General features: G+C 47.0%; 1 protein-coding gene across 1 annotated transcript; it reads right to left on the bottom strand.

Annotated features, from left to right (window-relative positions):
- Positions 1-1,423: 1,423 nt before the first annotated feature.
- On the bottom strand, positions 1,424-22,298 carry UBE2G2 (ubiquitin conjugating enzyme E2 G2). The gene is made up of 6 exons (XM_071566164.1): positions 22,234-22,298; positions 16,534-16,569; positions 16,402-16,447; positions 10,180-10,298; positions 5,142-5,282; positions 1,424-3,308 (listed from the first exon to the last, which is right to left on the bottom strand). The coding sequence occupies exons 1-6, from the start codon at positions 22,274-22,276 to the stop codon at positions 3,196-3,198; spliced, it is 498 nt and encodes a 165-aa protein (XP_071422265.1). The 5' UTR covers positions 22,277-22,298; the 3' UTR covers positions 1,424-3,195.
- Positions 22,299-22,495: the final 197 nt, after the last annotated feature.

Consider the following 22,495-nt stretch of genomic DNA (forward strand, 5'->3'; position numbering starts at 1 on the left):
AAAGCCTAAAGCAAATATAATCCAGAGAACAAGATTTTTTAGAATCTTTAATACTTTACCTGCATGTGTAACACCTGTAGAGCTCTGACACTCCCCAGGGAACATGTTTTATATTAAGTGTTTCAGGCTGGAGAAAATGCAACTGCTCATAAAAACATTGCTACTGGCCACTATTGCACATGCTCCCAACATGACCATTCTTTCAGGAAGGGAGGGGATTAAGCCTTTCAGGGAAGTCTATCCTGGGAGCCACACAGGAGTTTTAAAAGCTTTAACTTCCAGGTGTTCCGTACCTGCAATAAGGTGCCTGTACTGTGAGACTCTCTCAGTTGGTCACAGCAGAAGCACAAGCACTTCCACTGTGTGAGCTCAACCCTTGTGCTGCATGCAAGGATTCAGTTTATTGTAGAATTATTTTCTTTCTTTCCTGCAAATAAAGCAAACGGGGAATCCAACACACCAACCACGGTGCCACCTTTAATCCTTTCACAGAATCTTTGAATGATGTGGGTTGGAAGGGACCATAAAACCCCATCTTGTTCCAATCCCCTGCCATGGGCAGGGACACCTTCCACAAGATCAGGTGGCTCAGAGCCACATCCAACCTGGCCTTGAACACTTCCAGGGATGGGACAGCCACAGCTTCTCTGTGCCAGGGCCTCACCACCCTCACAGGGAAGAATTTCTTCCTAAATGAACACAATGAACTTCTTTTAATGAACACAAACACTCACTGCTGGTTTCAGCTGAGCAAAGACCCACCACTTCGGATGGTTCTCACTCCGACACCAAGTCTTAGTCCTCTGAGCTGAACTTCTGCCTACACTGCCTGGTAGATACGGTCAGTGGGTGGCTTCAAACATCTCAGTCAGCAAACCTGCTCCATGCCAGTCACTTAAAGGATTTTATTTCCAAACAACAGAGATTTGGGGACTATAGAGATTCTGAGTAGAAACTGGACATCTGAGGAACCTGTTTTAGTAGAAGGTGTTCCTGCCCACGGCAGGGTGTTGGAACTAGATGGTCCTTAAGGTCCCTTCCCAGCCAAACCATTCCATGATTCCATGGCCTAGGTGTCCTTCTCAAATCCATGAGCTATTATCAGGACATTCTGAATGAATTTGCTTGTTGTATGTTCACAAGACCTTCCCAATTATAACAAGATTTTTTAAGGAGTTACCTGCATCACATTTTCCTGCTGTCAGATTTTGGCACTTTTCTTTGAATTACACAGCCATTATCATCATTAGAGACAACACATTTGCCTGAAAGTCTGAGCAATAGCAACCATGTCAGCTCTCTTTCACTCCTCTAAAGTACTCTCTGTGTTTCAGCTGGGTTAGAATGAACCCTTCCACTTCTTTGGAGCAAGTACCTTGGCCAGGTGGTCACGGTATAAAACACCCACTGCAACACATTTGCATACATCTATGAAAGGAGAAAATATAATCACTTTATTTTCAGTATACAGACTAAATCCCACCATAAAATCAAGATGATGAGCAAGCACACATGAATAAAACACTCTGCACTTAAGCAAACCCCAATTTCTTGCCATGTCTGCTGAATCCATTGTTGAGCACATGGCTGTTGCAGCTCTCCAGAGTTGTTCCCCAAAGTGGCTGCAGTACTCCCAGGAGCAATCCTCCCTCTACTACAACTCAAAAAAATGCTCCCAGTTTGTGTAAAGTGCTACATTTTCCTGTATGCCTTGAAATACTAGTTAGGTACAACACTATTTTGTCATCTCTGCTCCCAAGCTATGCCCAGTCCCCCTCCCACCTCTACATCAAAGCAACAATTACATCTACAAGGAGGTAAAATCAGCAAGTTGCAGCAATACAAACTCTTCAGAGGTGCAGAACGATGGCACAGTGCAACCTGCAGCACTGAGGGCAGGACAGAAACACTGACAAGTTGTGCCATGCACATGCAATCACCTCTGTAGAGCTTTGTCCACGCTGCAACTCCTTCCATGTCACACGCTTTTCACATTAAAAAAGCCCCATCCCTTGTCAAATTTAGCCCATTTAAAGCTGCCAACAAAACTGGACTCCATGTGCTATCCCTGGGCATGTTATTGCTTGTAGTAAATTGAAGAAGATTTGGACCTACACATGAGATTGGCTTGCAAAGCAGAAAGGTCAGCAGAGGCCCCTCAGCAGTTCTAGGCAGTGATCAGCTGGTTTTTCCTGCACCCTTCACACTGGCTACAACACTGAAGTCCAAAACATGCGTCGTACCATCCTCGAGAAAACAATCCCTGTCTTCTCTGGTTCCTATTTAATACCCAAGAGCACTCAGCACAGAGTGTCACAGGTGATTTTAACAAGTCCATCATGTTCATCTTCGCTCATTCACCTGAAAATGGGTGACCTGGGCTGTAATGGCAAAGGGCAGCAGTGCTGAATCCTCTCGACAGCCACATGTCACCAGAGGAAGAGCTGACAGAGCTGTCCAGGTGAACCTGGACTGAAGGGTTTAACAGTCCAGGCGTTACACCTTGTGCCTCTGAGTGTAAAGTTTACAACTGAGGGTCTTTGAGGAGTAATAAAGCAGCTCTTGGGATTTCTGCCAAGCCAACACTGACTCAAAGGCTCAGTACAAACTCACAGCGTCACACAGGAATGCCAGCTCATTCCAAACCCCCAGTGAGTCCTCACAGATCCCTACATCCTCTCTAAAGTTCCTTTCTTTGCTAACAAACCCTCTGACTATAACCTTGCTTTACAGCCTCTCCTGCTAACTACACTTTTCAAATCAGATCTGACTGCAAATGGGGAGATTATTTCCTGCCTACTGTTGCTCCAGATGAAATGCTACCTAAAAAAGCAGAACTAATTCTTCAGCAGTCGATCCAAAGCAGTGCTGCTCTCCAACAGCAGATGGGCGAGGGTGGGCCGCAGATTGCCAAGTCTCCAGGCTTTCCACACCACCAAGTGAGGTAGCAACAAGCAGCCTTTGAAACAGCATTGTCTCTGTGTTCTTCCCTAGCGTTAAATCCCTTTTCTGCACAATTTAGCTTGTGAACTAGAGGCTTCTCTGGAGCAGTGGAAGAAAAGAGACAGTAAATAAATAACAAATGATATGAACTAAGCCAATAGTTTTACAAAGTTTTCCTTTTTGGTATCAGCACTGAGCACTGCTCGTTTCCAGGTGGAGAGAAATACAAAACACTTCAGTCTCTCTATGAGCTTAAAGTCCAAGTGACTTCTGCACAATCTGCTTGGCAATTTTGTTAAATTGTTCTCTGTCTTCTCGCCACATCTTGGAGGCGTCTACATTGGCTCCACTCTCATCATTTGGCTCTGAAACGAGAAAGAATGAAAGGTAAGTGGGCAGCGGGGCAAGACCCTCTTGCTTCTTCATGAATGCCCCTTCCCTGAGCCTTTGATACACTTCTCCTTGGGACTAAGTAACACTCCTAAAGAAAATTCAGAGATAGCTCCTGGATTCCCAAACAGCTCTGATTCAACTGACCACCAGAGAAAGGATACCACAGCAAGGTGGAGCTTAGGCAATGAACAAGTGACAGAGGAACAGGACTTTCTTTTGTTTGTGCTCTCAGCAGCAGAGCCCCACCATGCACATGGCCAGCACAATGTGGCACCCCCAGTGCCGTCAAGGGGTTTTAAAACCACAGGTCACTCCCTGCAAAATGTTCTTTTCTGGTTCTGCAGCTTCCCAGACACAAAGGCCCCCCAATCAGGCCACCCAAACAGGCTCTGTCACTCACTGAGATGGCTTGTCCTTTTAAAAAACTACAAAACAAACCAAGCCAACCCATAGAATGCTTTAATTTCTGCAACATCTTTCATCTGAGGATTTCAGAGCACTTTACAAAGCACATGAAGTGCTGGAGTCACAGGGGCTCCCCATTTTCTACAGAGGTAAGCTGAAACACAGGATTTATCAGGGCTGTGGGCAGCACACAGCAGAACACTGACCCAGGATTAAACAAGGCACTAAGACAGAACATACTCTACCCATTTCCCTTCACACACTACTCCAAACCCACCCCAGCCCAGTTCATTGCGTGTATTGGAAGCTCACATCCATCTCAACACAAGATGGTCCACCCTTAAAAAGCAGTAGGTGTGCAGGTCACCCACTCTGGTAAATTTGGGCTTATGCCACCTGCAGAGCCAAAGTTGAGAGTTTGCCAGCAGCCTGAAATAAGCTGACCACTGATGTTTTAGCCTAATTCCTCCAAAAGCCATGGGAAAACAGGATGTACAGGCAGTGAATGAGACCAGTCCAGGTAAGGCTGCACCACAACCCAAGCTCTTTGAGGCTGTGGGAAGCACAGCAAGGGAGGTATTGTTTGCCTGCACAGCTTCCCAACAGCAGGTTACTATTCCAAAGATAAAATAATCCCATGTAGGAATCTGTTGCTCCCTTTGGTCAACTTTGCTGCTTCTAAACCCATTTATCCTTCAAAAGCAATTCCAAGGGACACGGCTCTGCCCTCTTCAGGCAGTTCAGTGGCTCTGTCCACTCTATGGAAAAGGATCCATCTTGCAGGGAGCTGTACCTGACAGAGCTGATGCACAATCTGGGTAGGATTTAGGAAAAAACATTTAAAAGGCTGCCCAAAGAGTTTTTTACCCCAGGTCTCTTCTCAAGAAGCCTTCCTCTGAACCAGAGATGGCAGAGTGGGGCCCATTCCCAGGCTGGGAATATGAAAGAGAAATGGAGGGTGATGGCTTCTGAATCAGAGGCCATGGACTCCAGTTTACTGTACTGGTTAGGTCTGGTAACCCTTCAGCTGCCAAAGCCAAACCCTCAAAGCCAAAGCTTTAAGAGTTGAACAGACACTACAGCAAACACAAAGAAGGTTTTGTCCAGGAGCAGGGAACAAGCTGAGCCTCTGGACCCACCTGATCAGCGCCACCTGCTCAGTTGCTGCCAACCTGTAAGGAAAGCCTTGCAGTTGCTCCCAAAGCTGGGAACACCTGCTTACTGATTCAGTCATGTTTTTTCCAATTCTTTTCAGAGAATTTGTCTATAAATAAATAAATACCAGGGCTTTAAGGACGGTGCTTGGTGCTGAGCAGCTTTCCACGTGCTTTGCTCACTTAACAAAGCAAGCAGCAAGAAGCAGCTCCATCAGGACCTGCTGACAGAAGAGCAGTGCTCACCTGCCAGCATGCTAACAACCGACAGCAGGATCTTCTCCACGCTCTGCACGGGACTCCACCGCTCTGCGCTGCTCTCGTATCCCATGGGATCATCCCCAGGAGCATGAAGGATAGAGATGCACACTCTCCCATCCGGGTAAACTGAGCAAGGAGTAGAGAGGATTGGTTGTTACTCAGTGGAAACACTTGGCTTCTCCAGATCTTTAGCACAGATCAATGCTGGGACTTGGCCTTCATATAGAATCATAGAATCAATTGGGTTGGAAAAGACCTCCAAGATCATCGAGTCCAACCCTTGGTCCAACTCCAGTCCCTTTACCAGATCATGGCACTCAGTGTCACGGCCAATCTGTGTTTAAAAATCTCTAGGGATGGTGAAACTGGCCAAACCCAGTTTTAAATTTCCTCTTCCAAAGGCAAGAGGAGACAAAATCTGAAAGACAAAATTCTTCTTTAAGCAAATCTAATAAATTCCCTCCCCAAGAGAAACCTGGTGGGAGCACTCCTGTCATTTAATAACCAGTGACAGGCTCCATGGGGTACATAAGAGATGTAGCCTGGTGCAATAAGGCAAGGATTTATGCACAGACACAGCTCCAAGGACATAACCAGTCCTCCTTAAAATGGAACTGAATGCACTGAATGCACACTGGAGTCCTCCACTGGACCGGGACTGTGAAAATAATTAAGCAAAGGAGGGGAAAATGTTATGTTAAATGTGTTATAAACATGAATGTCATAAAAATAAAGTGCTATGTTAAATATATCATAAACAATAGAACTAATCTTATTTTGAACATTACTGAGATGCAACCAGAGGAATTCCCACTATTTTTAATTTTGTTTTGCTTGAAGCTCAGATGCTTTAAAGCACCTGGAATGAAAGAAACCAATGCATTAAGGGTCCAGGCATCTTTCCCTCTACACCTTTAGCACAGCAAAGTGCCTGCAACAGTACAAGTTGTCTTCACAGAGACTGGACTCTACTGACTTGGTAATGAAACCAAACAAAGGTTGAAGAGGCAACACAAAGAGAATGGAGTTGGAAACACTACTCCAGCAACATGGCCTAATTCTGCAGCCTCCCAAGGAAGGACAACTTTAGCCCAGCACTTTCGGTGCTTCTATTCCTCAGGTGACCAAACCTGTGCCACTGCCAGGAAAGCAAGACAAAGCTAAGTGGGAATGACCACTGGAAGCAGCTGTGCTTATTTCCAGCTCCTTCCACTCACCCAGCTGTGTCTGCACAAGCCTGTGACACGTAAGCACTGTGGAAGACTTACATCCCCTGCTGCAGCCCCAGGCTGGGGACTGGAGCTGGTTTAGCCACAGCTGGAAGAGGTGAAAACAGCAGGTGCTGAATCAGCACTTCTCCTTGCAAGTCAGGAACCCACAGGTAGAAGATACTTCACTGATGACTCTCCTGTTTCTGTGCAGTGACTCATTTAAAACACCCAGAACACAGGGCACAGACAAGGTGGCAAAGGCTGATGCCAGAAGACATACTCATCTTCTCCCTCTCTGCTCAGCTGAGACCCCACTGGCAGTGCTGCCTCCAGCTCTGGGACCCTCAACATCAGGAGGATGTGGAGCTGCTAGAACATGTCCAAAAGAGGCCACAGAGATGCTCCAGGGCTGGATCCCCTCTGCTCTGGAGTCAGGCTGGGAGAGCTGGGGGTGATCACCTGAAGAGAAGGCTCCAGGGAGGCCTCAGAGCCCCTTCCAGTGCCTGAAGGGGCTCCAAGAGAGCTGTGTGGGAGCTCTGACAGGTTCTGGAAGGGCAGGACAAGGGGAATGGCTTCCCACAGCCAGAGGGCAGGGTTAGATGGGATACTGGGAAGGAATCCTTCCCTGTGAGGGTGGGGAGGCACAGGCTTCCCAGAGAAGCTGTGGCTGCACTTCCCTGGAAGTGTTCAAGGCAAGGTTGGATGGGACTTGGAACAACCTGGTCTGGTGAAAGGTGCTCCTGCCTATGGCAGGGGGTTGGAACAACATGGGCTTGAAGATTCCTTCCAACAATCCCTTCCAACCCTCCCTGTGATCCTCTGATCTTCCCCTGTTGTCACTCAGTGCTAACACAAGCATTGCCATTAATCACTACTTTGAAGTTTTCTTCGCCAGAGCATCCACAAAGGTCATTTTAATGTGAGAGAAGATAGTTCTGAGGTGTTTTGATTCCCCTTCCACGTAACATAAACTGCAAAGATAAGGGAACATAGAAGACTTTTAAAACATTTCCCTTGCAATTTCTTACAGTGGGATGAATAAGCACTTAAGGAACAGAAAAAGAACAGCTTGAGCCCAGCACAACCCCAGCTGAGAAGAAAGATTCAAGTGTCTACTTCAGGTGATCTAAACTTCAGATTTACAAGACCCAGAGTCTTTAAAGAGCTGAGCTGACCACCCAGTAGACTCCAGTTAACCCCACGGAAGAAGCATGTGTAAAGTCACTCAGTAACAGAGTGTCAGTCACAGAATCAGATGGGTTGGAAGAGATCTCTGAGATCAAGTCCAACCCTTGATCCAACACCACTGTGATCACCAGCCCAGGGCACAGAGTGCCCTGGGCTGGTGATCACAGTGGGGTTGGATCAAGACATGGTGGATTCTCACTCAGTGCCACATCCATAGAATCACAGACTCATAGAATGGATTGGGTTGGAAAAGACCTCTGAGATCATCAAGTCCAACCCTTGGTCCAACTCCAGTCCCTTTACCAGATCATGGCACTCAGTGCCACGGCCAAGCTCAGTTGAAAAACCTCCAGGGATGGGGAATCCACCCCCTCTCTGGGCAGGCCATTCCAATGCCTGAGCATTCTCTATGTAATGAATTTCTTTCTGATATCTAACCTGTCAGTCTGTGCTTCTCTGCTCCTCCTGGCAATGCTGCACACAACCCAGCTGTGAGCAGCAACCCTCACACCAAGGCCACAGCAGGAGCTGCAGAGTATTGCAGGGACACGGATTTGCTCACAGAGATCAGTCCTGGCAAGAATTTTGGGTGAATTAGTCCAGCTGGAGCAAGGTGCCAATGTGGCCACACTGCTTCCAAGTGCCACACACTGCCCTGCTGTGCACACCAGAGCTCCAGAGGTGATGCCATCCTGCCTTAGGTGTTTCCACACAGTTCTACACTGTGTGTCTTCCCCAGGAGAACAGAAAGATGTGGATTAAATGGGCAAGAACCTGCACAAGTGGTGCTTGCAGAAGGGAAGAACAAAAGAACTTTGAGAACTTGCAAAATTCCTTGGAATAGGATGAAATAAATCAACTCCCAGCTGAAGTTATGATTTATGTTTTGCAAGTGTGGGAACATCAGCTGGAGAGGAAGCATTAAGGAGAAGGGCAGCATTTGCCTTTTATTGCTTTAAGTGGCAGAGACCTAACAGCCTGGAACACACATCCAGCCCACCAACCCTGGGTGATGATAAACAACCTTTACAGAACCCATGTTGATTCAGATGCCATAAGCAATGATTTTACACAGGATTCCAAGGATGATTCCAGAAAGCAGTGCCCCAGCCTGCAATAGGGGGCTTTAAGGTTTTCTCATGTCCAAGGCTCAAACTTGTTAGTTGTACTTCTGGTTACTGCAATTACTTCCACTGAAAAGCCTTAAGATAATATTGTCATCATCACAGAATAACTAAGGTTGGGAAAGATCTCTATGATCATGGAGTACAACTGTAATCAGAACTGCAGAGCCAAGGTCAGCAAAATCTTAACATTAAATGCCTGCAAATGTATCATCTGTTTGGACAGAGCACTCTGTGTGTCAAAAAGATTCCATCAGAAATGTTAAACAGACCTGTGACTTCATGCTGCCCAACAAAGCTCCACCCACGCTTTGGTGAACATGAACAGCTTTTCACTCATTAAAATAACACCAAATTACCTAAAAACAAGCAACAGAGCAAGAGTGAGTTCAAAAAGCATTTGGGCAACACTCTCAGGCACATGGTGTGATTCTTGAGGTGTCCTGTGCAGGGTCAGGAGTTGGACTCTGATCCTGATAGGTCTCTTCCAACCCAGCATTTTCTATGATTCTGTGACTGGAAACAGACTACATTAATACACCAAGTCTCACATCAAGCATAGAAGATTCAGCTACAGATTTAGCTTTATCCAGTAGCTACAAGTATTCCCAGAATTATCTCAAAGGCAGGGAATTTGCTGGAATCCTGACTGGACTGTTTAGGAGCAAAGGTTTATGAGGAGTAATGCAATAAAAAGAACCTAAGGCAGAGAAAAACTGCTGTGTAAGTGTGGGATTGTGTGAGCCTGTAGAAAATCTTGAAGATGAGAAAAGATTAATTAGGCCACAGCTTACAGGTGTCACACTCAAAGAGAGTTTTATTCAAGAACTCCATGGAGAGAAAAAGACAGGTCAAAACTCTGCTCTAATTCCAGAATATATCCCTTACTTATTCCCACCCATAGCTTCATCCCATAGGTTGAAACCACAGTGTCCATCAAACTCATCACAGCTTTAATTGGATGACACTCTTCAGCAGATGTTCATTTTTGCTATGAGAAAAGTTATCTCTTGAAAATCCTTTTCTATGAATAGACTGACCTGAAACCTTCTTATCTTACTTGTTTTGCTAACTGTTGGTCCTCTTCACAGAACTAAAATCCTGCTTCTGTTAGCAGGCCCCAGAATCTATCTGCAATTCTAAACCCTCTTTTTCTCAACTCAAAAATCTCTCCTTATTCCTACTCTGCTGGACAGTTGAATGCTCCTACTGCATGTCCAAGGGTGGAGAAACCTGCTCTTGGGAAGGACAGCTGAATGCTCCTACTGCATGCCCAAGGGTGGAGAAACCTGCTCTTGGGAAGGACAGCTGAATGCTCCTACTGCATGCCCAAGGGTGGAGAAACCTGCTCTTGGGAAGGACAGCTGAATGCTCCTACTGCATGCCCAAGGGTGGAGAAACCTGCTCTTGGGAAGGACAGCAGCTCTCCTGCTGCAGAAGTTTGTTTGTAAGGTGCCCAAGTAACCCACTCCCCTGTGCATTGTGCTGCATCAGACTCACTGTTGGGATGGAACATCTCACACGTGAATCTCATCTTCGGAGGACTCAAGGGGTAGTCAAGTGGAAAGCTCAGGATAGCAGGGAAAACCCCATACTCGAAACAGGTGTCTTCAGGACCCCTAGAAACAGGTAAAATGTTATTCAGCACTCTTGTCTAACGAGATGTTTGAAGCTTCAGCTAGACCATCTTTCTCCAGGAAAAAAAAGAGTTAACTTGCTCTTACCCCACACCTCATAAACTTAAATCCAACTACAAGGCTTGGGAGGCAAGGGGGAAATCAAAGCTTGCACACTAAATTACTAGGAAGGTCACAACACTGTTTAATTAGCAGGGTGTGTCTGGATCTAACTGGAGTATCTGGCTCCAAGGCATGTTCCAGGATTGGAGTGTCTGCACGTCAAGAGAAAGCAGAGGCAGGTGTGGGACTCCTGTGCCTTTGAAGATACTGTTATGCTGCACAAGACAGAGCTGTCAAATGCTGGAGCTCCCAAATAAATGAGAAACCCCACAGAGATCCCAACTGCCAGTATCGAGCAAAACCACACAAACACTTAGGGCTGCCTGACGCAGAAAACACAGCCAGGGTTTGTAACAATAAAAACACAGCTCAGAGACTGTAATTGCCAGATGAGATGCAGGACAACAAGGTATCTTTGCAGAATTCAGGTATTGAGCCTGCCCTCCCTCCAGTGCACATGGAGAACAAATGGCTTCATCAGGGTTCTTGTAGAAACATTTCCTTACTGTGTTCTGCATCTAGACCAAAGTGCAATCGAGCTGAGAACATAAAGACAACTATTTCACCCTGCCTGCATAAAACACTTTTGAAAAGTGAGCAGGAAAAAAAGTTCATTAAGCATGATTTATTCAAACTTGATGAACCATCTGAAATTTGTAACACAAATGTGATTTCCAGATTGGAACGATGCTCAAACAAGCATCAAAAATTGTAGTCAGGGAAAACCTCACATATTTAGTAAAAAGTCCTTCAAACAAAGGTTCTACTGTCTGGGAAATAAGGTTTAGGAATATATTCATGCCTTCCCCTTCCAATCCACATTCCCCATGCCAGAGAGAACATTAAAGTGCAAGGATTTGTAACAGTTAAGACTGCAACTGGAAACCCAGAGAACAAGAAAACTGAGAGCAGCAAATCCTAAAACCTTACAAGATTCACTCTCTCAGACTGGGATTCAAAAGACTTGGCTGGTAAGTAAACACAAGAACTATGCAATTTAAACCTGAATATTGACACTGGTAGGTGTGATTTAAGAGAAATGCATCAACATTCTGCAAGAACAAAAGCTAAACTGCCTCAACCACTTTGTTCCCTTTCTGGCCTTTTCCCTAAATTTAGTCAGGATTCAATTCACATCTGAGAGTGAACTGAATGCATTTTGTCATTACCATTTTAATTCCAGATGCATTTTAAAGGCTTATTGTTGAACTTCTGAGAGTATGTACATACAGTGGGTGTCTTATGTTCTGTTTTGAGAGCAAACCCACAGCCTTGAGGGCTCTTCTGTCAAACACACTCAACCCAACACACTCCATTTTGGGCCCTGTATTATGTGAGCAAAATGCTTTTGTTTCAGCCACTCAGCCCTGCCAGGATCAACTTCAAAGAAATTATTACAGTTAATCCAAGACAGCATTTGCAACTACAAAACACTCAGCATTTGAACTTAACAGCATCACTTTCAGCTCAAAAAGGACATTGTCAGGGCCAGGCAGGTAAGAGCACAGTAGCTTTGCCATCACTCCCCTGCTCTGCAGTGACTCCAGAGCTGGTGTAAGACAACTGAAAGTGAGAAACTCTGATCTCCACAAGCTGCCTATTGCTCAGGCAAGGGGCAGAAAAGGGTGGTGGGATCTGCCAAAACAGGAGGGAAAAGTGCCTTGGCAAGGACAGCTAATGGGGATTGTTCAGTCTGGAAAACAGGAGGCTGGGGGGGACCTTCTCACTCTTTGCAACTCCCTGACAAGAGGGTGGAGCCAGGTGGGGGTTGGTCTTTTCTCTCAGGTAACAAGGAACAGGATGAGAGGAAATGGCCTCAAGCTGTGACAGGGGAGGTTCAGATTGGATATTAGGGAAAATTTCTTCACTGAAAGGGTGGTCAGGCAGTGGCACAGGCTGCCCAGGGCAGTGGTGGAGTCACCATCCCTGACAGTGTCCAAAACACGGAGATGTGGCACGTGGGGACATGGTTTAGTGGTGGATTTGACAGTGCTGGGGGAAAGGTTGGACTTGATGGTCTTAGAGGTCTTTTCCAACCTTAGTGATTCTGTGACTCTTAATTCTATAATCACAACTTCACATACATTTGCAAATGGCTTCTTTGTAAAAAGATAACTGGAAAAAGACCAAGCCCCACAAACATCAGATGCCCAAAAGGGGAATGGAAACCTAAGTCATAAGCCTAATTATAGATCTAATTACCATTCTAGACAGCTTTTTGATAAGTTGACTTCAATTTGTGTTGTTTAGCTTTCAAGCAATCTTTAGGCTAATAAAATTCTTAACAATTGCATGGTTTTGTCTTCTGGGGATAAAGTGTAATAGCAACACACCTGGCAGTGAAAGAGGGGAAAACTCAGCCTTGAAATGTTAAATCCATGAACACAACACAGACAGAAGAACCTCACACAGTGCTAAGGAATGGAGAAGCTTAAGGCAACCTCTCCTGAAATACTGTTGCAAAGATCTGACTTGCAGAATCACAGAATCATAGAATGGATTGGGTTGGAAAAGCCCTCCGAGATCATCAAGTCCAATCCTTGGTCCAACTCCAGTCCCTTTACCAGATCATGGCACTCAGTGCCACGGCCAAGCTCAGTTGAAAAACCTCCAGGGATGGGGAATCCACCCCCTCTCTGGGCAGCCCATTCCAATGCCTGAGCACTCTCTCTGCAATGAATTTTTTTCTGCTCTCCAACTTCAATTTCCCCTGGCAGAGCTTGAGCCCATCGTGCCCCCCTGTCCTATTGCTGAGTGCCTGGGAGAAGAGACCAACCCCCACCTGGCCAGAACTTCCCTTCAGGGAGTTCTAGACAGTGCTGAGGTCACCTCTGAGCCTCCTCTTCTCCAGGCTGAACACCCCCAGCTCCCTCAGCCTCTCCCCACAGCACTTGTGCTCCAGTCCCTTCTCCAGCCTCGTTGCTCTTCTCTTCTCAGTTGGGTTGGAAGAGATCTCTGAGATCATCAAGTCCAACCCTTGATCCAACCCTACTGCGATCACCAGCCCAGAGCACTCCTGGTGATCGCAGTAGGGTTGGATCAAGACATGGTGGATTCTCTGCCCCTGGAGGTGTTTCAGAGGACACTCATTGCCACATCCAGTCCCTTCTCCAGCCTCGTTGCTCTTCTCTGGCCCCGCTCCAGCCCCTCAATCTCTTGCCTCAACTGAGGGGCCCAGAACTGAACACAACACTCAAGGTGTGGCCTCCCCAAGGCAGAGTCCAGGGGAAGGGTCACTGCCCTGGGCCTGCTGGCCACGCTAGTTTGGATCCAGGCCAGGATCCCCTTGGCCTTCTTGGCCACCTGGGCACACTGGTGGCTCCTGTTGAGCTTCCTGTCCCTCAGACTCCCCAGGTCCCTCTGCCTGGCTGCTCTCCAGCCACTCTGTGCCCTCCACCCCCCACCTCCACTGTTCAGAAAGGTTTCCATGTGGTGTTTGCAGCTCTTGATCTATTACACTCCTAAGAGCTGTTCTGTCCTTCAGACACCTCAATACAGCACTAACATTTATATGCTTCATGTTCCTTCAGCACTGCTGCTGCAGGCAGGAAGACTGGAAACACAAATCAGTATTTCCATTATTTAAAAAGACATTATTTTATCTCCAGGCCAAGCTTTTACATCAATCTGTGTAACATCTCCCATCCCACCTCTGAACTGATAAATGAGAGATGTCTTTTCTCTCTTAGGTCACCATTTTTTCAATTTATTTGCCATTATGTGGGCTACAGCTTTATATAAATTGGGTGAAGGCAAAAAGTATTCTGTTTTTTTCACTATCGTGTTACTTACATTTTTCACATCATCTGCCTGAAAATTTGAACCTACCTTAACTCTAATTTCTTCACCTGCACACCTCCCATTCCCACAATGTCACACAGCACATTTGAGATTATTAAACACTGGAAGAGATCACCACAAACACAAACAAGTCATGTAGCTTGCTTTCCAAAGGTATGCAAACACTGCTGCTAACAGGGCTTGTAAAGAGATGAAAGTAATCACACGTGTTTAGAGTAAATATGTTTCTATTGTACCACAGCTTCAGAATTGAGCAGATCTTAAAATACACCTTGGTTATGACACACACACAATATAGAAACCAAAATTAAAGCACCTCCGCCTCTCATTTTTTGCTGACAAAGACCTGAAGCTCAACACTCAGCACTTTAAAGGGCTTTCAAGTCTGCAGGCAGCTCCTCCATTCTCTAAGAATGTTATGGGAAACATGAAAAACTATTGTCTAGGTTAACACAAAGCTTTACTCGGCCACAAACCTCTGCTATGAGAACGTACCAACAGGCAGGAATATTCCAAGAAGTGCATGAAATCCTCTGGGATTTCCACACTCCCAGCAATGCACAGCTGCCTGACCCGAAAGCTGGCACATCACAAAGCACATGTGCTGACTGTGCCACTTGCAGAAAGAGAAACCCTAAGACCCTGCAGCCAAAATCCCTGGAGTCAGGCACCAACCAACCTATTTCCATGCTAAGTGTTTATTTTCAGGGGACTGAGCCACCGGGAAGCACCACCTGTTATCCCAAGAGAAATCACTGCACACAAGCAGAGGCATTTGCCAACTCTTCCCATCAATGAGCAAACAAGCCATGGTAATACAAACCTCCACTTACCAAGGCCTAAAATAACTTGGAGGCTCCAGCTTTTGCCATCCAGCAGGATCACCCACGCAGCTTTGTGTGGAAATAAGGGACTCGCTACAGCTTGGGATGCTTTTGTATTGGTTGTGTGCCTGAGCCCAGGAGACAGAAACCTTGTTTTTCATCCCTAGACAACACACTCCAAGCAAACCAAGCTAGGAAAACTCTGCCACCCACACCAGCTGAGAATCTCACCAGTCAGCACTGGTGGTTGGAGGCAAAACCTGCCCAAAGCATAGTTGGAATGGAGCAAGTGGGGCCACGGCCATCACCTGCTGTCCTCAGAGTCCTCCAGGACCCCCCAGCCCTGGCTGAATGAAAGGAAATCACCAATTCCTACCAAAGGAATCCCAAAACAAGAGCCAGGATCTACCCTAATAGCAGACCAACAGGTTCAAGATGAACTTTGCAGTTTGAAGCTTCTCCATCTTTTGATCATGCAGCATTTGCATGAACTGTCAGATGTGAGTGACAAAGGTCTCTTTTACCATTTTAGAACTTCATTTTGTAAAAACCACAAGTTATTTCATGTACTCAAAGTTCACAAAGGTGCAGCATAACTAAGAGTACAAGAAAGGGATGAGACAACTCATAAGATGCTGGTCAAGAAGATTGTTTATTTTCATGGTTAATTTTGCTACCAACAACCAGTGGAGTGGAAGGGGGAGAACACAGCTTTGTAAAGGGGTCTTTGCCACCCCCAAAACACAGAGCTATTCACCAACAGAAGAGCTTTCTATACAGAACCACTGCACTCAATTCTTCACACCACCAACCAATTAATGAAGTATAAAGAATTTCAAAATAATTCCATTTTTTAATTTAAATTTGAACATTTCTTCACATCAAAACCTTTCAATTTTTCTAGAAAAAAAAATTGAATAGTAAGTAAACTAATTTTAGACACTGATTTTTTTTCTTCTGTCACTAATAATCTATATATTTTGCTCCACTTAAAATCTGTCCTGCACTTGAAGTTATGTTCCAACTGGTCTGTGACCTACAAGCAGTCAGTTGTTTCCCAGAGTGTTTGTAAATGTAACATATATCCAAGGGAGGCCAAATGAGGATTCCTGAAAAATCTGCAAGGTCATTATTATGACACCTGTACAAGTGACCACAAGTTGCACATTTCACCAATGCTGCCTCTGTCACCCTGTTTAAAATCCAAATATAATTCCCTCTTTAGGTCAGAGAAGGATTTCCCAGTCCACAGTAGGCCAAGGCTGGTGTCATACAGTAATTTTCCCCATTCTTGCTCTCCTAGATGCCAATCACAGCACCCAACTGCTGATTTCAGACACAAAACAATATTAACTCACATGATCAGGGCTTCCCATTCAAAGAAGTTCTCTTCATTCATGGGACCTACAAAACAAAACAAAACAATGCTCAGTGCTGCCTGAACACAAGGTCACAGCTCCAGAGAGCACAAACCCCACTGGGCTCCTCACCTGCCACGATCCCTTCTGGTGGGTTCAGGGTCAGCTCTGTGAAAACAGAAACATAAGGAAGGTTAAGGTGACCTGCAAGCATAAGCATTTCAGGTGGCATTTGGTTTGGCCACAGCTTAGCACAGACACCCTTGGAGAATAATTAGTCTTAGAAACACAGAATTATTTAGGTTGGAAAATACCTCTAGGACCACTGAGTCCCCATCTTCCCAGGGGCAACAACTTAAAACTGAGAAGGAAGACAAAAACTCTTCCCACAAAGCCTGGGAAATATCCTCCTCTTGGAACTCTGTGGTATCTACAGGTACAAACTCAACAGCCTGAAAAGAAAACAGGCTGCATTCCTGTGACCTCTCTGCACCCATTCAGGTTTGATGCACTTCAGTACAAAATCTAGAACAAGGCAAAAGAGGAGAAGCACTCACAGTCCTACAACAACCTTTGGCATCAGCCCCTCATTTCAAGCCTGGTGAAGAAGCCCAGTAATGCTGTGAGCTGATAAAATAGCAGTGAGGTTTTCTCCTGTCAGTGGAATGACCACCAGCTCCCAGTTTCTGATGTCCTGCAGGGTGGCAGCAGCAGGTGAGGCACAGCTCAGCAGCACACAGGCAACCAGTGGCCTGCAGCCCTGGGGGTTCAACGCCAGCCCCACGGTGCTGAGCAAGCCGTGGGGCAGCCAGTGGGACTGGCAGCAGGAGGTGACACTCCCAGCTGTTTGTCCAGCACAGTGTTTCCTAACCAGTGGCCTCTGGAACACCAGTGCCCCCCGTAACACACAGGACACAGACACAAGAACCACCATGAGCATTCCCACACATGGGAACGAGCAGGAACATTGGCCCAGGCAATATGGGAAGTCACAAACCAATAAATGAGATGCTTGACCTAATTCCTGTCAGGCTGTAGGTGAAAACTGCTGCATGGAACACATCACTGCCTTAGAGCAGCTCCTTCACTGTAGGATTCAAAGATGTGCCACAATGCAGGAGAGATCAGGAAACTCTTCTGTTCTCTCAGGTTGCCTTTAACCTCTGAGGTTCCAAAGTCCACAAGCCCCAGACTGAAACTCAACCTTACAGTTTCCCACAATGTCCTGACGTTCAGGGACAGGCTTTTCCCACTACACAGTGGGTCTCCAACAGCTTTTCCTGTTGATGTTTTTAGACAGAAAGAGGGAGATGTCAAACCCAGGAGCTCCTGGAATCGTTTTGCTCCATCTTGTGGCACTTGCTAAGAAAACCCCTCTGATGTTTCTCCCACGATTTCCCTGGAAAAGTCAGCAGCAGCACCTGTGTATCCCCTGTGGTGGCAGCCAAGCAGAGGTGTATCACACAGCTCTCCATTCCAAGGAAAACTGGGGCAATGGGAAGCAACAGCCAGAGCCCACAGAGCAAAGGGTCTCCATGAGAACATAAGGTTCAATTCTCCACTTCCTGGCTCAGCTCTCCCCTTGGAGAAAAAGGTTTCATTCTTAACATCAGGCAAAGCAGGAACTGGGCACAGGAGGTTTGATTTTGCGTGGCTGCTGCTACACCTGGTCATTGAGGAAAGAAAAACCTCTTTTCCACAGGTCACATCCTACCCTGTGATTTCTCTAGAGCTCTTCAAGGGGAAACTGCAAGCACAGTTTTTGGAGCTGCACAGCATGAACTGCTGGGATCTGACATAGCATCAGCTGCTTCAGGCTCACCAGAGCCTCCAAAAATGGAATGTCAGGGTGGAGTTTTTCCAATTATTCCTAAACTAGCAGCAAAAAGGAGTGGAAGTCTAAAACAAATGCTCTGAGCAAATCAAATGCAGAACGACTTTGACAGACCAGCAAGGCCAAACAGTCTCTCTCAGTGAATATTTAATTTCCAATCCAAACCTCCCCTGGTGCAACTTGAGGCTGTTATTTGTAACCTGGGAGCAGAGCTGACCCCGACCTGCTCCACCCTCATGTCAGGGAGTTGTAGAGAGTGAGAAGGTCCCCCCTGAGCCTCCTTTTCTCCAGGCTGAGCGTCCCGTGCTCCCTCAGCTGCTCCTCATGAGAGCTGTGCTCCAGCCCCTGCCCCAGTTCCATTACCCTTCCTTGGATAGCAAGTTGCTGAGCCCTGTGCCCCTGCTGAGCACTGACAGCATCCAACACAAGGCACTGACAGGGACAACACGGATCTTGAAGCAACACCTGCTATTGCAGAGAGGCAGCTTTGCCCAAACTTCGTGCAGCAGCCTTTGGGGCAGGCAAAGAGGAACTTGGGCTGGAAGGACCTTACACCTCATCAGGTTCCACCCCTGCATTAGGCAGGGATGCAGCACACCAGACCAGGTTGCTCATGGCCCCATCCAGCCTGGCCTTGAGCAATCAAAGCCTGGCCACCTATTTTTTTTTGCCATTTTACACCATGCTAACTGCCAGCAGCAAGACTCATGGGATAAAGCAGCTTCTCAAAGTGCTCAGGGAGCTCCCTCCCTCCTGGCAAGCCTTGGGTTCCTGTCGTAAATCACACAGAAGTGAGGGTCAGTGGAAGAATATGGAAGGACTGGTGAACATTTCGAGCTCTGTAACAAACCAAAGCAGCCCAACACTATTCAGAAATATGTTGCCCAGCTCACATAACCAGGGTGAGAAACACCACCATGTATGGAAGACCACCAGGGCTCCCTGAAGACCCCCAAGAAGGCCCCAAGGCGAAAACAATCCCACTTAGGGAAGATCCTGAACGTAACTTTTGTGGATACATCTGGCTAACAAACAGGGGTACCACTAGATTGGTGTTAAGGAGTTTTATTCCAGAATCTCGGCCTCCTACAGAGCACACACATGAGCAGCAATGTCGTTCTGAGGGGTGGAAGGACAAGGACTCAATCTGGCAAAAAGAATAAAACAGCAAGCCAAGAAAGGAGTCAGCTTGGAAAGAGAGAAAGGGGAAAGCCAGGAAAGTGGTTGCTTGTAAAGCTTTAAACAGCTGACCTACAGAATAGTGATGCTTCTATTGGGAACTCGGGGCATCATCAACGCTTTGTTTCACTGCTCTTTGTGGAGTCGTTATGGGTCAATTACACCCTCTTTGTTAAAGCTCTTAATAAAGAGCCCATCACATCCTGATAGAGAAGTTCAGCAGTACGTTTTCTAAAAACTGCATCCATTTAGTGCACCTCCAAGGGGATTAAAACCCAGGGATTCAGGAAACACTAAGGGCATATGCTCACTGCAGCACCTGAAAGCATCTGCACTGAGATGCTGGAAAACAGTTTTCTTCTGGCTCCACACAACCGTCCCCAGGCAATAAGGATGGGAAGTACTCACTGAAACACTGCCAGGTTCAGAACATGTATTATTTCTGTGAATTCCCAAACCTCACAACATAAATCTCCTGTTTTTAACCCGACAGCACACCCAAGGATACCTGTTGGCATTTCAATCTATGCTCTGTTGCCTGGTTGAACCAGGAAGGAAATACAGAGCATAGAACCAGGCACTGTAATCCTCAGGTCTCTACAGAGCTGACATAATTCTTCCAAAGTAACCCATTTCAGATTTGAAATGTCAGCCAGTGTAAGATACCCTCAGCCAGGAAGCACTAAACTTTCCATCCCTTTAACTCTCATAAACACAAACTGCTACTGGGAGACTAAGTCAGGCCTTAATACTATTACACATCTAGACTTAACAACAGACTCTATAAAAATAACAGACAAAACCCAATAGACTCTAATAAAAATTACACCCTTTTTTACATATCTGAATTTTTGAAAGCTTTAGCCACGTTCATTCTGGCAGAGTAGATAATAAATGCAAGGCAGCAAAAAGCCAAACATGCAAACAAAGATCTAAATTAGGATTAAAAAAAATCAATCCATACCATCTGGCTGCCCACAGCCACCTCCCCTTTCTTTTTCAAAACAAAAACAGTGCAATGTCACAGCCTCTGCCAAAATGGAGGGGTTTAAGTCAGGCTTAATTCTGGGGTTTGTAGCAAGGTTTGAAATCCAGGCAGCCACAGACACCAGAACACCTGGCCAACTGCACTGCTGCAACTTGATTTCCAGAAGTCCAATTAGTCACATTAATTTTTTACAAGACTGTGTTTTATTGGAGGTGGGAAAGTGTTTCTAAAGACAGTTCACAGGCCAAACATTATCTCAGTTCATGGCTAGTGTTAATCTGGGAAACCAGGCAGAGAAGATTCCCCTCATGTCTACCCAAGACATGAAGTACCAAAGTCTTTGTGATGACCTTTAATACAATTTTTTCCTAAAGATTTCATTCATACAAGACCTTCCTGTAAGATCTCTAAGCCTGTCAACAACAAAGGATCAAAAATGCATTTTGAGACTGAGGGGACTGAAGGCACAGCACAGACAGAAGCAGAGCCAAGGCTTTTTGTTGTTGTTTTTCAGGTCAGTGCCTCTGGACTACAGCAGAAAATGCAGATTTCTAGGACACACAGAGTCAGCACAGGCTTTGTGGGGCTTGCTCACTGCCCTGAGCTCAGCAGCACAACCCAAGCAGGGGGGCCCAGCCCCCAGACACCTGTGGGACAGCTCAGCTTAGAGCCCTGTGCTCTGCAGAGCAGCCTGGGAACAGGCACGGGCTTAGCAGCAAACCTGTGTCTATAGTTACTCTGTTTTACACAGCCTGGAATATTCCACTAACAATGGCAGAGACAGAAGCAACTCCCTCATCCCTGGACAACCTGGGGAGTGCAGTAAGTGACTGTCCCTGGAGCAGGAAAACAGTTCTTAAAGCTCATTTCCCTCCGTCCCCACCAAACACTTCATTTCTCCATTCTATTTCCCTGCTGTCAATCAAAGGCAGAGCATCAGAGCCCAAAAGCAACGAGCTAAACAAATATTTCTTGCCAACAAAAGGCACCTTCCTGCAAGCTCTCAAGCCCACCAGGGAGCAACGATCCCTCCCAGGAGAAGTGGGATTGCCAGAGGGACCTGCTCCCTGTGGTGGAGCCGGTGAGGATTCACTGCTCGTCACCTCTGCAAGTCACATCTCACACCGACTTTGAAACAAACAAACCTGTGTCCTTGATCACTAAATTAGAGCTTAAATGCTCTTACTAACCACTCCACTTCTGTTAAGGACAAAATCCCAGAATGGTTTGGGTTGGAAGGAACCATGAAGATCATCCCATTCGACACCCCTGCCATGGGCAGGGACACTTTCCAACAGCCCAGGTTGCTCCAAGCCCCGTCCAGCCGTGGCCTTGGACACCTCCAGGGATGGGGCAGCCACAACTAGAAGGTGTCTCTCCTGACAACACCTCTAATTACCTTTGAGATAACAAATCTCTGCAACAGAGACTTCTCCACATCTGGAAAATTTAACCGGGAAAAACGTCAAAGGAACTGGCCCCTTGCCCCGAGTTCTCAGCCCGGGCCATGACTAAGCTCCTGCAGCCGCGGAACCCCAGACGTGTCCCGGCTGTGTCCCACTTGAGCCGGGCATGACCCCCTTCCCTCAGCCGCTCCCCAAAGCCCGCGGTGCCCCTCCCCGGTGCGCAGTCCCCGCCGCCCCGGGGACTCTGTGTGGCCGCGGGGAGGAGGGCCCTGCACCCGGCGGGGGCGGGGGGAACCGCGGCCGGCGCGGAACGGCCAGCACGGCCCGCGGCCTGGCCTGGCCTGCCTGCCCCGCGGGCTCTCCCGGGCTTTGGGAACGCTCCCGGTGACGGCAGCGGCGCGGGGGGCCCAGGGAAAGCCACTCACGCTTGTACTCGGCCATGAGCCGCTTCAGCGCCGTCCCCGCCATGGCGCGGCCCCGCCGCCACTTCCGGGTGCGCGGCCAGAGCGGCCGGGTGGGGAGGGCGCTCTATCCCGCCAGCCGCGCCTCTATGGTAGCGCTCAGTCCTCCAGCCGGCGGGAGCGCGCCCGTAGGGAGGGAATTCCCGTGGGGAGGGAATTCCCGTGGGGAGGAGCGAGGAAAACACGCAAACCGCTGCATTGTGCAGCGAAATCATTGCATGGAGGG

The sequence above is a fragment of the Pithys albifrons genome, chromosome 11, assembly GCF_047495875.1.
Source record: "Pithys albifrons albifrons isolate INPA30051 chromosome 11, PitAlb_v1, whole genome shotgun sequence".
NCBI classification, from domain to species: domain Eukaryota; kingdom Metazoa; phylum Chordata; class Aves; order Passeriformes; family Thamnophilidae; genus Pithys; species Pithys albifrons.

Excerpts from the sequence above, each read along its gene's own strand:
- UBE2G2 (XM_071566164.1), bottom strand. The coding sequence starts at position 22,276 with ATGGCGGGGACGGCGCTGAAGCGGCTCATGGCCGAGTACAAGC. Across the intron at positions 16,570-22,233 it reads GCTCATGGCCGAGTACAAGC|AGCTGACCCTGAACCCACCA; the intron begins GTGAGTGGCTTT and ends CTGTTTTCACAG. Across the intron at positions 16,448-16,533 it reads ACCAGAAGGGATCGTGGCAG|GTCCCATGAATGAAGAGAAC; the intron begins GTGAGGAGCCCA and ends TTTGTTTTGTAG.